The sequence below is a fragment of the Alligator sinensis genome, unplaced genomic scaffold (genome assembly GCF_000455745.1).
Source record: "Alligator sinensis unplaced genomic scaffold, ASM45574v1 scaffold444_1, whole genome shotgun sequence".
Lineage (NCBI taxonomy): Eukaryota > Metazoa > Chordata > Crocodylia > Alligatoridae > Alligator > Alligator sinensis.
This window is the reverse complement of record NW_005841886.1, coordinates 3,059,727-3,073,986: the sequence shown is the minus strand read 5'-3', so window position 1 is coordinate 3,073,986 and position 14,260 is coordinate 3,059,727. Positions and strand designations below refer to the sequence as shown.

The following is a 14,260-nucleotide window of genomic DNA, read 5'->3' as shown; positions in this document are numbered from 1 at the left end:
CCAGCCACACTTCCCAGCACTGCCACTATTGCCCACCCCAAGTGCAGCTCCAGCCCCGCCCCCACTGGTAAGAGGCTGATGCAGCCCCTGGCACCAATGTTTCCCATGCCTCCCCCCAGGGGTGCATGTAATGACAAGGAGCTGGCTTCTGCCCCCCTCCCATGCCCCCTGGACAAGTCGCCCACGGGTCCATCCCACTTCCAGCAGGATCACATTCACCACCCTGGCTGGGCAGCATCTGCCCCTGCCTAACTCCCTCCCTCACTGTGGGGGCCTCAGTCCGCACCCCTCCACCCCTTCCCTTCCCCCACCACTTACTGGCCAGACACTGCTCTCCAAGCCAGTAGGCTGCATTCCTGTAAATTGGCTATTGGATCAGTATTGGCCGATATGGCTGGTTAATAATTGGCCATCAGTATCAGCCAAAAGAATCTGAAGTCTGTGCACCTGCAATAGATAGGTATAGTTTATTTAGAAAAGACAAGTGGGGGGGGGCCGCGGGGGAAGAGAAGGAGGAGGTGTTTTTGCCCTACATATAAGAGATGATATATAGGTCTTCTACTTTTTGTACCACACGTCTGAAGGCAGGCCCATTAAAAGACTCTGGGTAAAGGTCAGAGGAGAGCAGTGAACTAGGGGTAGGGAGGGCATTTGCTACAGGCCATAAAACGAGAAGGAGGTTTTCTTTAAGAGAACTGACAAAAGGTTTCCCTAGTCACAGGACATGGTTCTCATGGGGGATTTCAACTATTGGGATATCTGCTGGGGCGGGGAGGGCAGCAGCAAACGTAGCAGTGCAGGGCACAAGCACTCCAAAAAATTTTTGGAGTCTGTTGGGAATAACTTTTTGATACAGGTGGTAGACAGGCCAATTAGAGGTGGGGATGGGGGCAGGGAAGAGTTCTCTTTAACTTACTGCTCACAAGCAGGGAGGAATTGGTTAAAAATGTGAAGATGGACAGTAGCTTGGGTGACAGTGACCACAAAATTATAAGAGTTCAAGATCCTAAGGGGAGAAAGGATAGAGAGCAGCACAAGAAGACACTAGAGTTTAAAAACGCAGAACCAACATGGAGATCCTGCCCACCAGTTCCCCTCGGAGGAGAAATGGAACGCAGGAGAGCTGGCTCTAACTTTACCCTTGTCAGAGCATAGGGATAAGTTATGCCAATGCAATGGAAAAGTGGGAAGTGTAACAGGAGGCCAGCCTGGCTGGAGAGCAATCTCTTTAATGAGTTGAAACTCAAAAAGGAATCCTATAAAAAATGGACACTTTGGTCATAGTATGAGGGAAGAGTGTAACAGTATTGCATGGGCATGCAGACAGAGTGTCTGAAGGGCCAAGGTATGATTTGAGGTGTAACTGGCAATGGGACATAAGACAAAAAAAGGATTCTACAAGTATGGCAAGAGGAAGAGGAAGATCAGAGAAACCGTAGGTCCCTTATGGAATGTGGAAAGCAATCAAGTTACAGATAATGCAGAGAAAGCTGAAGCATTTAATTACTTTTTTAATTCTAATAGACAAACAGCCTAGAGCAGGGGTGTGAAATATATGGCTCACAGAGCCCTGTTATCCGGTCACGTGCTGCTCTTAGTCTGAACGGATGCAGACTGAACCTGCAGTATGCTTTAGAGACTGGGACATGTGCTGCATGTGGAATCCATTCTTGTCACCTCCTCCAGGATCTTCTGGACATGCACTGCACACAGTGCCTGCTCCAGCCAGTCCAGGACCAGGACTGCATGTGGCACTGTACAGGGTGGGTTCTGACACTGACTGGGACTGCACTCCCCCTACCCCTTCTCACTCGCCTGCCATTTTTGCTGCTCTGCACCAGACTCTTTCCAAGTTGGTCATATCTTTCTTGAAGGACCCAGGACAGACACTTGGGGAACCTCACTTGTATTACCTTCTCCTGACTAGACACTGAGCCAATGACTGCTCATTGAACAGGATGATCCAACCAGTTATGTATCCACCTTACAGAACTTTCAGCCAGTCTGTATTTCTACAGATTGTGAATGAGAATGTCATGAGAGATGGTGTCAAAAGTCTTGCTAAAGTTAAGGTGGATTACATTCATTGCTCTCTCCCACTGTCCACTGAGCCCATTGCCTTACCATAGAAAGAAATCAGGATGGTCAGGCATGACTTGCTCTTGGTAAATCCATGCTTGCTGTTCTTGATAACTTTGTTCTCTTCTAGGTGCTTCAAAATGGATTCCTTGAGGACTTGTTCCATAATTTCCCTCCCCCTGCCAAATATAGAGGTCAGGCTGATTTGTTTTGTAGTTCCCTTGTTCCTCCTCCTTCCCTTTCTTTTAAAGAAGGGTACTGTATTTACTGTTTTCCAGACATTCAGGACCTTGTCTGACCTCCACAAATCCTCAAAGAGAATAGCCAGTGGCTCTGAAATTACCTCAGCCAATTCCTTCAGTAGTGTAGAATGCATCTCATCCAAATTGGTTGATTTGAATGTATCTAGCTTATCTAAGTAAACCCTAACTTGTTCCGCTATTGCTTTAGCTCATGGGTGTCTAAACTCATCTGGCCCTGCAGGGCAAATGAGTGACATGGAGCTAGTTCACTAGCCAGATTTGAGCCACAGGGCTCACAGACTTCTTCTCCTCAACCCATGTTGGATCCAGCACCCATGGCTACTACTTTGGCATCCATATTGCATGTTATGCAGATCCTAGAGTGGGTAGCATGTGCAGCTGGGGAAGGCACTGCATGTAGCACTGATTCCAGAGCAGGTGCTGCACTACATACAGCATCTATTGCTGATCTGGGGTCTGCTCCACATATGGTGTGTCTGGTAACTGGTGTGGAACTGTGCAGCGCACCATACCTGCTCCAGTCAACTGGGGACCCATGCTGCACCTGTAACAGGTTTACACCCATTACTGGGGAAAAGACACGGGGCAGGACCACAGGGCTAGGTCCCTTTAAGGCAAGGCTTTGTAGAGCCAGAAGGGGTGAAAGACTACAGCTGAGAGCAAGCTGTGGATCTGTCCCTTCTCAGGGTGGTGTGCCATAACGAGGACCTCCTGGGCGAGCCTGGATCGAGGGAGCTGGGTGATGGGAAAGAGGACCCAGTGCCATAAAAAACAGATCCACAGGTGCTAGCAAGGGAAAAAGAGGCCCTGTGTAGAAGGTAGGAGGGATGGCACTTAGAAGGGGGAGAGAGACCACCCTGGAAGCCGGCAGGCTGGACCCTGGGCTGCACAGGGAGTTTCTCAGAAGACAAAAGAATTGCTGCAGTGTTGAACGTCACCATCCACAAGCTGGATCCAATCAGTTGGAGGGCAGGATCCAGCCTGTGGGCCATATTTTGCCCTTCTCTGTTCTAGAGGATAAACACTTTTGGGTTGTTTTTTTTTTTTTAAACCATGAAAATCAACCAACCAAAAAATACCATGCAGACAAAATTCAAAATATAGGCAGGCAAAAGAAGGTTTTTCTTGAATGAGTCATAGAATTTAAAGAGCAACTAAATCTCAACCTACACTGAAGGAGGTCATTCAGCTCAACAGATGGCATAACCTGTAAGGTCCACTGTATGAGGCTAGTATACAAGAAGGTCTTGGGATTAGTTCCTTAGCTACTGTAGTTATGTTAAACCCAGTGAAATTACTGCAGTTTCACTTGTTTACATGAGCTGAGGCTCCGGCCCTGCATCCTTGCTCCTGAGAACTACTTCACTGTTGGCAACATACAAACATATGTGAAGGCATAGACTACTCCACTCACACCTTCAACTCTGACATTCAGTAGATTGTCACTTGTAAATTAGCGCTTTATAGAAAAAGTCAAGATTTGCTGCCACAAAGCACTTGTAGCAGGACACAACAGCAAGCTGGGTTAACTGTTAAACATTCTAAACACTAAAATTTAACCCAGAATCTTTAACTTCTCAGAGAATATGGAGCTTGACAAGCAAAACTTGATATACTTGAGAAGCCAATTTCTGTTGCTTTTGTCCAATACAGTGTAAGGAACTTGAGCACCTCATTGCTGTAGAAATTAACTAAATGCAATACTCTTGGTGTAGCCATATCAGAGCTTTATGAAAAAGCTATAAATTTATAGTTTATGACATATCTTCTCATACCTATGCATAGAAATGACAGAACTGTTTAGGTGGTCTGAGTGGGTCTGTGCCAAGCAAACAACCGCTTGTCTGGATTAGAAGCCTGCTGGGTCTCTCCTATTATCCTATAGAGCCAGTTTGGAGTCCTTAGAGCTGCCAAGGGAAACAATCAGATACAATATGGGCCAGGACACTAGCACAATATTCCAAATCTCAATAGGAAGCAGAGGCAGCCTTAAAAGAGTCTGCCAAACCTGGCAAACTGCTAAACAGCAAGAGTTGTTGAAACGTCATAGTTGAAGCCTAACACGTAAATACTTCTTGGTGAGAACAGAACCTCTGATAAGTTTTATAGGAAAATAAGCCCAAAGCAATTGAAAAGGACATTAAGTTGCTTTGGAGGAAGGGGCAACAAGGGAGGTCTCATTCTTACTGAGAAAGTAGGACAATCTGATAGTTACCTCAGGTGTCAGTACACAAATGCATGAAGCCTGGGACAAAAAGTAGGTAGAACTGGAATTCCTCAGAATCAAGGCACTATGACATGATTGGAATAACAGCCTTGGTGGGATAGCTCCCATGACTGGACTACTAACAGATGCAAACTGTTCAGGAAGGACAGGCAAGAGAGAAGAGGAGTTGCACTTTATGTAAGAGCTTTATGGTTGTTCAGAGCTCCACTATGAAACTAGAGATAGGGCTGTTGAAAGTCTCTGGGTTAAGGTCAGAGGGGAAGAGCAACAAGGTTGAGGTTGTGGTGGTTGTCTGCTATGGACCACCAGACCAGGAGGTGGAAGTAGATGAGGCTTTCTTCAAACAGCTAGCAGAAGTTTCCAAATCACAGACCTGGGTTCTCATGGGGGACTTCAACCACTCCAACATCTGCTGGGCAGGCAATACAGCAGGGCACAGGCAATGCAGGAAGTTTTTAGGGACAACTTCCTGGTGCAAGTGTTGGAGAGACAAACTAGGGGCTGTGCTCTTCTTAACCTGCTGCTCTCAAACATGGAAGAACTGGTGGGGGATGCAGAAGTAGATGGCAACTTGGGCAGCAGTGACCATGAGGTGATAAGAGTTCAGGATTCTGACAAAATGAAGAAAGGAGAGCATGCAGAGTAAGGACCCTGGACTTCAGAAAAAGAAGAGAAGAAAGTGATTGGGAACAGTCGGCATGGATGCAGCAAGGGCAAGTTATGCCTGACCAACCTGATGGCAGCCATCTTGTCAGAAGACAATCAGGTTGGTCAGGCATGACTTGCCCTTGGTGCAGCATCCATGCAGACTGTTCCCAATCACTTTCTTCTCTTCCAATGGCTCAGAAATGGATTCCTTGAGGACCTGCTCCATGATTTTTCCAGGTACTGAGGTGAGACAGACTGGTCTGTAGTTCCCTGGATCCTCCTCATTCCTTTTCTGAAAGATGGGCACTATATTTGCCCTTTTCCAATTGCCTCTCCCAATTGCCACAAGTTTTCAAAGATATTGGCCAGCAACTCTGCAATCACATCAGCCAAGTCGGTCATCATCCTTGGGTGCATCATGCGTGGCCCTATGGACTTGTACGTGTCCAGATTTTCTAAATAGTGTCCAACCAGTTCTTTCATCACAAAACTGCTCACCTTCACCCCAAACTGTGCTGCCAGAAGCAGTAATCTGGGAGCTGACCTTGGCTGGGTTGCTAGGGCTACATGTCTGTTCTTCAGACAAACTGATGCAGGTGGAAAGGACTTCAACTTGCTGCCAGAGGTCACATGCTTCCAGCTTCCATCTTGCTAGGACTCCGTGTTCTCTTCTTTCTCTGGCACTCCTTCCTCCACAGTCCTAGACGTCCCCTTCAGCACTAAACTGATGAACTCCTCAAGGCAGAGGATGCTTCAGAGAATTACCACCTCCCCTCATAGCGCTCTTACCTGCTCCCTGATGGATATTACCAGGAAGCACAACACACACTGCAGGCACTTCCTCACCTGGCTGTCACAGCACCAAGCCTGGACCTGGGTGGAAGCCTCGACAGTGAGCAGTCCTGTCTGGACAGACACCTCACAGGTACAAACACAGGAAGAGATAGAAGTGGTAGTGGCACTGGCATTGCAGCATCCTCCAGCCCTTTCTCTGGGTCTTAATCTGTCGCCTCTTTTCCTGCCCCTCTTTCCAAGTAGACCTCCCATACCAAATTCCCCTATAACCTGGCCCATTCAGTGCTCCTTGGTCCCAAAAGGTTCCCTTTTCCCTGCTTCCTCTCACCAAGTTTACAGTGAAGGAAGGCGAGAGAGTTTTCAGGAAAACTCCCTAGTGAATTCCCACCCTTCCTAGCTTTTGGTCATTTCTAGCCAAACAGGATGGATCCTATAAGGTATTTCCACAGATTAACTTGTATAACTATTTGCATGATCAGGCTTAACATCAGTGGCAGCTACAGCAAACTCTCATTCAGTTCATCTTAATGCATCTTAAAAAGACTAACAACTACATTCAGTGAGGACACCCTCTGAAGTCTATGGGAATCTAAGCTATTCACTATTCTGCCAAGAGTTGTTCAGCATGTTGTAGGACTGGGCTCCAGCAGCAAACCATTTTTGATGTTATAACTGTGCATGTAATATTTTGCTTTAAGCAGCAAAGATAATTAGTCTAGTGTTCTCAACATTAATTGGGATATATTGAACATTTTAAAATATGAAACAATGTATGTTCTAAAATAAACCATAAGATGCTTCCTGTAACATTGCTGCTTTAAAGAGCCCCATCTTTTAAATTAATAATTACATCTTGTATAAGACAATGTTAGTCACATTTGTTACATACTACATCAGCAAGCTTAACTCCAAGGTCCTGCCTTTAGTCTGATGGAAGCCACATAGATACAGGTATTTTTCATATGCAAGTTTATTTAAAAAAAAAAAAATGAAGTGTTATAACTGTGCATGTAATATTACGAAAAAGTCTTCTACACCTAAAAACAGGAATTAAATATAGGTATAATAAAAGAAGGATGAAGCAAAAGGAAGGTACTAGGTCAGAAAACAAACAGAAAGGCGGAGTTGTCCTTAGAAGATTAGGACAAGCAAATAAGGGGATTCACAGGGCAGCTGTACGGCATCTGCATGGAAACATGCCAGATCTAACTGCATTACAGTGGAAGAACTGGAAACCTTGCATGTGCATGCACATGCCTGTTGAATTTCCTGCTCTGAGTGCCACTGGGTTTCACCTTCTGAATTTCTTCCTTCTGCTTAGGACCACATCATACACACCTGCTCAGCATATCAGAATAGGATGAGGAATAGTGAAAACTATACTTAAGACCAGGAGGAAGGTTGCTAGGTTTAAGTCTGAATTGATTTGAAAAAGGAATTTGGAGTTGGGAGGGAGGGAAAAACACCAAAACTAAAATGAAAAAAAAAGAAAGTAAAGCAAGTGTTACATGTACTATGTCTCATCTACCATTGGAGCTAATCTTTTTGCCCAAATTTCTAGGAGTTTAAGGCTAAATGCAGGAGCATCCCTTCTATTCCTGGTGTCAAGCCAGTTCAGGATATTTCAGCCTGTCTTTCCAAAGATTTAAGTGGACAGCTACTGACTGGGTTACTGCCGCAACAAGCATTCACAGACTCCATTGTTACTTTTCTCAGGCTCAGTCTACACTGCATAGCTCTACTGGCTTTTCTCAACCAGAGGTGCAAAAAAGATCACATCCAGTAGCTACCCTCTCTTTGCCAGGAACTGCACCCCTTTATTAACACAGCTTTGCTAGCAAAAGTTGCCACCAGCAGGGATTCTCTCATTCAAAGGAACTGGGGTTAACTGGTAGTACAAGAACTCTGTGCAGCATGTGGGGAGTGTACACATCTCTAATTTTTCATTAAATTAACTCTATTCAAAATAAATACTTAAAGAAATTATGGTAACAGTCATGTACAATTAAGAGTTAACTCTTTATGCTCAGGTACTCTTATCCTCCCTTTCCTACTACAGTTTGCATGCAAATAAAAAAAACTTCTCCTAATATAGACAATACTTTCATAACTATTTAGTGAAATCACAAGCCAATTTTTACACTATCACAATTGTTTCCATTCTTAAAGACTGATACCCCTGAACTCAGATAAAGATTTTATAGCAAGTTTAATGAGTTTGCCCAAGCTGTCTTAAAAAGGACAGCTGTATGTTTACCACAGTGTTTGATAAAATGACCATATTTACTCAAATTCAAGATGATTTGGAATTTAAGATGACCCTTCAGTAAACAGATTCTAGACATGGGAAACTTATACGTTTATTATAATTTTTAATCTCTAGAGACTAATATTTGGAAAGTCATCTTAAATTTGTCCCCCCACCAACACTGCAGCAGGGCAAACCGTGTCAGGGGGGCAGATGGCCTGACTCCTCACCCCTTGCTATCTGCCCCATTTGACCCCACAGTATCTGAGCACTTCACATCTGCCCACATCACTCTGTGGTGCCTGCCCTCTGCTGCTTGGCTCCCCACTTACTCCTCCTGCTGCCTGCCTTCCCCCACTACTGGTTCCCCTCCTGCTTGCCTCCCCACAAGGCCTGTGCTTCCCTGCAGCTCAGGTCTGGAGTTGCAGCTGTTGCCCCGCTCCCTGCCCCGCATCTAAGAGAAGGGGCTTTCTCCACACAATGTTGAATAGGGAAGGGAAGGAAAACCCTACCACCTTGTCTTGGATTCAAGTAAGCATGGCATGTTATAAACCAGAGCTGGAAACATCTAAAATTAGGGTTGCTTTACACTTTCCATTCCAAGAACCTGTTTTCTATTGCTTATATAATATTTCACCCATTTTTAACCATTTGAGCTGAAGTTTTCCCTGCCTGCTCTCTGCATGAGACGGGTTTATTTTTCCAAGAGATGAGCCAAAATGGTTTAGCCTTTGTGAAAAAGTTAAGGGGAAAAAAGTGTGGGTGTTCTGTCCATGACGAATCCATGTGCCCTCTCTGTTTGAAGAGCTACAGCACTTCTAAATTCTGGGTAACAGGCTTCATTTAGGAGATAGCCTGCATGTCAAGGATATGAATTTTGCCATTTCCTTGAAAAATGTGATTAAACCTGGCCACACTGTAAGACTGTGGGAATTTTCTGAGGGAGAGGAGGTGAAAAAGAGGGGCAAACAAAACCAAAATTATTCAAAGTTCTCAGATTTGGTAGCTATTTAAAAAAGAAAAAGACTTCCAGAGATAGTCTTCTCTAAGGATGACAAGGCTTCACACCTCCTAGGGCTGACCAAGCTGTGCATACACCATTTCCAGAGATACTGTTAGTGCTTTATTTTAACTTAGTAGTGTTCTTTTAACATAGATTTGCACACGTGTACAATATAAGCTGTATATTGAATAGATAAGGGGATGCTTCATGTTCTCTGCTATAAGATATAGTATGTAGTTTATTGCAGGTGATTCTCAACTGGGGTGCCATGAGATCACTTTAAGGGTGTAATTGCACCCAGCCTCAGTGCAAGAAAGCAGTAAGTGCTTTTGTGCTCTCTTCCACCCATCTGGTGTCCTGTGCCTGCCCTACTGTCCCACAGACAAGCAGAACCTCCAGGTGCTCTTCTGGAAATTGCTACCTTGCCCTGCCCTCCCCCCACCCAGCAGCTCTGGTGCCAGCCACTCTCTGCCTGCAGCAGAGCCTGCTGCTTGGTGACACAAGGCTGCGGAGCCATGCTTTTCAGCCCAGCTCATCTTCCAATACTCTCTGGGGCACTGGGAAGGGTTACAGGGGCAGATAGCTCCAAATACTGACACGCAAGAGCCTGGAGAAGAAGTCTTGGTGGTAGGGGCTGCTCTTGGCCCCACAGATAGAGACTAGGGGCTGGGAGAGGGCAGATGGTAGAAAGAGCCAGGTATGGTGAGGTGATGTCCTGCCCTTGCTGCCCTCACTTGACACTTGATCTATGTCAGCCTGGTGGAAGGTAGCCAGTGGGGTCTCCCAGGGTTCAGTACTTGGCCAGTGCTTTTCAAACATCTTGATCAATGATCTGGATGTCGGGGAGAAAAAGCACACTGGCAAAGTTGACCAATGATACCGAGCTGTAGGGAAGTGCGGCCATGCATCAAGGTAAGCTGATGATCCAGGCAGACCTAGACAGATTAGTTAGATGGGCAGAAGAGAACTAGATGCTGTCCAACACTGGAAAGTATAAAGTGCTCCATCTGAGGAGGAAAAAACCGCAACAAACTTACAGGCTCAGTGGTGCTATGCTAGCTAGCATCACATCCAAAAGGGACCTAGGGGTCAAAATTGAACATAAAATGAATACGAGCCACCAGTTTGATGCTACAGTTAGCAGAGCAAACACTACGCTGGCATGCATCAACCGATGCATTTCAAGCAAAACAAAGGAAGTTATTCTCCTGCTCTACTCTGCATTGGTGAAGTCGCAGCTGGAGTACTGCATCCAGTTCTGGGTGCCACACTTCAAGAAGGATGTGGAGAAGCTTGAGAGAGTCCAGAGAAGAGCCACTCATATAATTAGAGGCCTGAAGAGAGCAATCCATACAAGGAATGGCTGACAGATATGGGACTGTTCAGCCTAGAAAAGAGAAGACTTTGGGCGGATTTGGTGGCAGCTTACAAATATATCAGAAGGGAGCACCAGGGCGCTAAGTGAAGGACTATATTAACTGCAGCACCCCAGGGGAAAACCAGGCACAACAGTCAAACTCCTAGAAGGTTTCAAACTGGATACAAGGAAAAACTTCTTCATGGTTCGTGTGACCAGACTCTAGAATAGATTACCAGCAGGGGTGGTGTAGGCACCATCCTGGAGATCTTCAAAAGGAAACTGGACACACCTTGCTGTGGTTATTTGACCCCAGCAGTCTTTCCTGCCCAGAACAGGGGGGCTGGACCCAGTGATCTCATGAGGTCCCTTCCAGCCCTAAACTTCTGTGAATCTATAAGCAGAGCTCAGAAAACAATAAATACTGAAGTCTCTTAGCACTTCATGTGGGACAAAAGATTGACATACTAAAACTCTTACAGGCTTGGGCAACTGATTTAATGCTGCAAAAAACAAGCAAACAACAAAAACCTCACAGTAATTTTGATGAAAAGCACAAAAGCAAACAAAGCCTGTCTGTGTGTACATGTGTGTGAAAGAAGGAAAACCGATTTTTGCCAATGTAATATCAATTCTAAAAATAAATACATAGCAATCATCTAACCTTATTTAATAAACTATTATACAACACACAGAGCAGGTCAGCACGTGCCCCTGCCACAAAGCGTTATGCTACCATGATAGAAACTAAGGCTAAAAGGAATTTTTAGATAGCAGCTCATGGCAAAGAGGAGACATCTGAGTTCAGAGACAGAAGACTAGTCAGAACTTTTTTTTGTTGGTCAGTTCCAGTAGCGGCACTAATTATGAAACCTTTTATAGCCAACAAAATTTTAAAAGGAACTATAACAGCAAGTAGAAGTGGGAAAGACAAAAATAGTTATACCATGCTAAACCAAGAATATATAAGCTTATGAAATTCATTGCATTCACATGGCAGAATCAAGCTTAGCACAAAGGCCCCAAAAGTATCTTCAACTTTAAAAAAAAATATATATATTAATTAAAAGTTAGTGTCCCTATGGAGGTTAACTATACTTCTTTAAACAAATACTTGTGTACATACCTTCTGCATATAGCCTTTCTGCCAGGAACACTGCATCTCGATAAGCATAGTGGTTAAGTGCTTGCCATATGGCGGCCTGTAGAAAGAGGGGCAGGGAGGGAGAGGAGAGGAGAAAAGTTTAAAACACCACATATCCAATTACACAAACACATACACGTGAATGAACAATCAATTCTAAATTAACAGCTTATGAAAAAATCCGAAAGAAAAGATATACCAAGGGTCCACAAAATTCAGTTAAATTGTTCAATTTTCCCAACAAAAGTTAGTATTTTTTTAAATAATAAAGTTTAAATGACTGCTTTGGAAAGAGATGAATCTATAAGGGAAGTCTGCAGTGCAGACTGTTATACCCTGACCACTGGTCAAGAGGCCTACTGTCTTGAGTTAGTGGCATTCCTACAAATATAGGGATACCTCTGCTAATTTCCCCGCACTTCTTATACAATTATCATTGAGCCTGGTCCATCTGCTACTAGCATCAATAGGGTTCTTTCCATGGATCAGTGGAATGTGACTGGCCCCTACCCATGATTGACTGAGGGATGCTATGACCAGTTATTACCAGATTATATTAAAAGAAAGAGAAGCACATATTACTAGAAATGACAGCAAAACCAAGTATTTAACCATTTGTGCATTTTCAGATCCTATATTAAAAAGCAAAGAAATTTTGAGTAAAGAATATTAAAGTACCCACTGCAACTTACAAAAGCAGTAGTACTGTACTGGTTTACAACCAGCTTAGTTCATGACATACCACCATACAGCTTAGACTGGTAGTGACTGGTGTCATCATGATTGTTGAATACTTCACTGAGAACAAACATGTTATCTAGACAGAATTTTGTGATGGTACAGATGAACATGTTCCTCCATGAACAGAAGTTAGCATGAGCCATTGGTGGCTGCTGCATGAAAAATGTTTAACTGCACCAACCAAAGCACTTAAGTTTTACACAGGAATACAGGAACTACATAAGCAAGCCACACACCCCGTTTCTCCCATCAGCATGGGGGGGAAAAAAGCTCCTTGTCTTACATTCTCATACAAGGAAACCTCATTAAATACACTGTCTATCATTAAACCAATGCCAAAAGGAGCATGTGCTCAGTCACAGAAACCAGCTATGAAATTGATTAAAAAGGCAGTTAACACTGAGCATGACTACAAAATGCATGGCCAATAGTGGGAAAAACATACCGATAGGAACCTCTTTTTTTTTTTTTTTTTCTTTTTTTTCGGTACGGCTCTTAAAACAAATAAAAAAAAATAGGCAGTTGTTTCCACAGGAGGGAATGGGCACTAGCCTGGAGGTACAGTAAAAGCTCTATTATCCGGCATCCCCGAGGAATGGGGGATGCCAGATAACAAAATATGTCGGTTAATTGAGCAGCCTGAACAGGCGTCCTTGCCTGTTTGAGAGGCCTCTTCTTCCACTGTGTCCATGGCATTGCCGCCCCTCCTGTGTGACCCGCAGGACAGGGAGGCGGGCCCTATGCAAGCTACTATGCCCCGTGCCACGGGGGCTGGGCAGCGCAGCTTGCTTTGCCCTGGACCTTGGGGGCTCAGAGAAACTGGAAATGCCATGGTGGGCACTTCCGGGTTCACTTTGCCTTACAAGCCGGCATGTCGGTTGACAGAGCATGCCGGCTTGTAAGGTGCCGGATAACAGAACTTTTACTGTACTACAATACCAGGCCAGCACTCAGGGAGGCAGGAGTAAGCTCCAACACCCGCCCATGGGGCCAAAAATGCTGATGGGAACCCTTTTTTCTTTGTACGGTCCTTAAAAATGGGTGGGTGCTCCCTCCACAGGGAACTGATACTGGGCCTGGAGGCACTGCAATACCAGGGTGGCACTTGGAGGGCCAGAGCCAGCTCTGACCCTTCCCTTGAGGACAAAAATGCTTGCTGCTATACTTGATCACAGCCAAAAAGGCCAAGATGCTGATGGGAACCATCTACAAATTTTATTGAAAACATATTCATCACCCTACATTTACAAATCTACACATATTGAGTATCTTTGTTTTACCAAGACTTCATAGCACAGAAACAACTACATATCAAAAGCTTACAGGTTTAATATATGTAGCTGTATATAACATAACATCAACTTCCCACAAAAAACAAACCCTTACAGAAATCTTTTTTTTTCATACAGAACCCCATGAAAAACCGTTTCCTCTTTAACCACCTATAACTCTGCCTTCCCATTCGTCCTCTCTTGGTTTAGTGAAACAAGTGTGTACAGTTCTTTTTCCTCTACTTCTTTTCTGCCTCTTGCTCTCCAATCTCTTCCTTGTCCCTATTGATATAGTATCTTATTTAATGCAGCCCTAGCTTCAGGCAGTCGTACTGTGCCTATGTATTTTGCACAGATGAACAATCCCTAGTCCAGCATCCCCCATGCCCCTGCTTTGTACACTTCAGCTTCAGCCAACCTCTCTTTTAGCATTCCAGAAGAGCACAGATTTCTCATACTTTTGCTACCTGCCACCACGTCAGCA

At 44.5% G+C, this 14,260-nt stretch overlaps 1 protein-coding gene and 1 pseudogene across 5 annotated transcripts in view; both read right to left on the bottom strand.

Annotated features, from left to right (window-relative positions):
• CDC27 (cell division cycle 27) overlaps positions 1-14,260 on the bottom strand; it is an 81,865-nt gene that overhangs the window by 54,271 nt on the left and 13,334 nt on the right. For all 5 annotated transcript variants that reach the window (XM_006017840.3, XM_006017841.3, XM_006017842.3 and 2 more), the window contains exon 2: positions 11,747-11,822. In XM_006017840.3, the coding sequence (XP_006017902.1) occupies positions 11,747-11,822 (76 nt within the window). The remainder of the gene's footprint in view (positions 1-11,746; positions 11,823-14,260) is intronic.
• Positions 13,566-13,701, bottom strand: LOC112549264 (annotated as a pseudogene).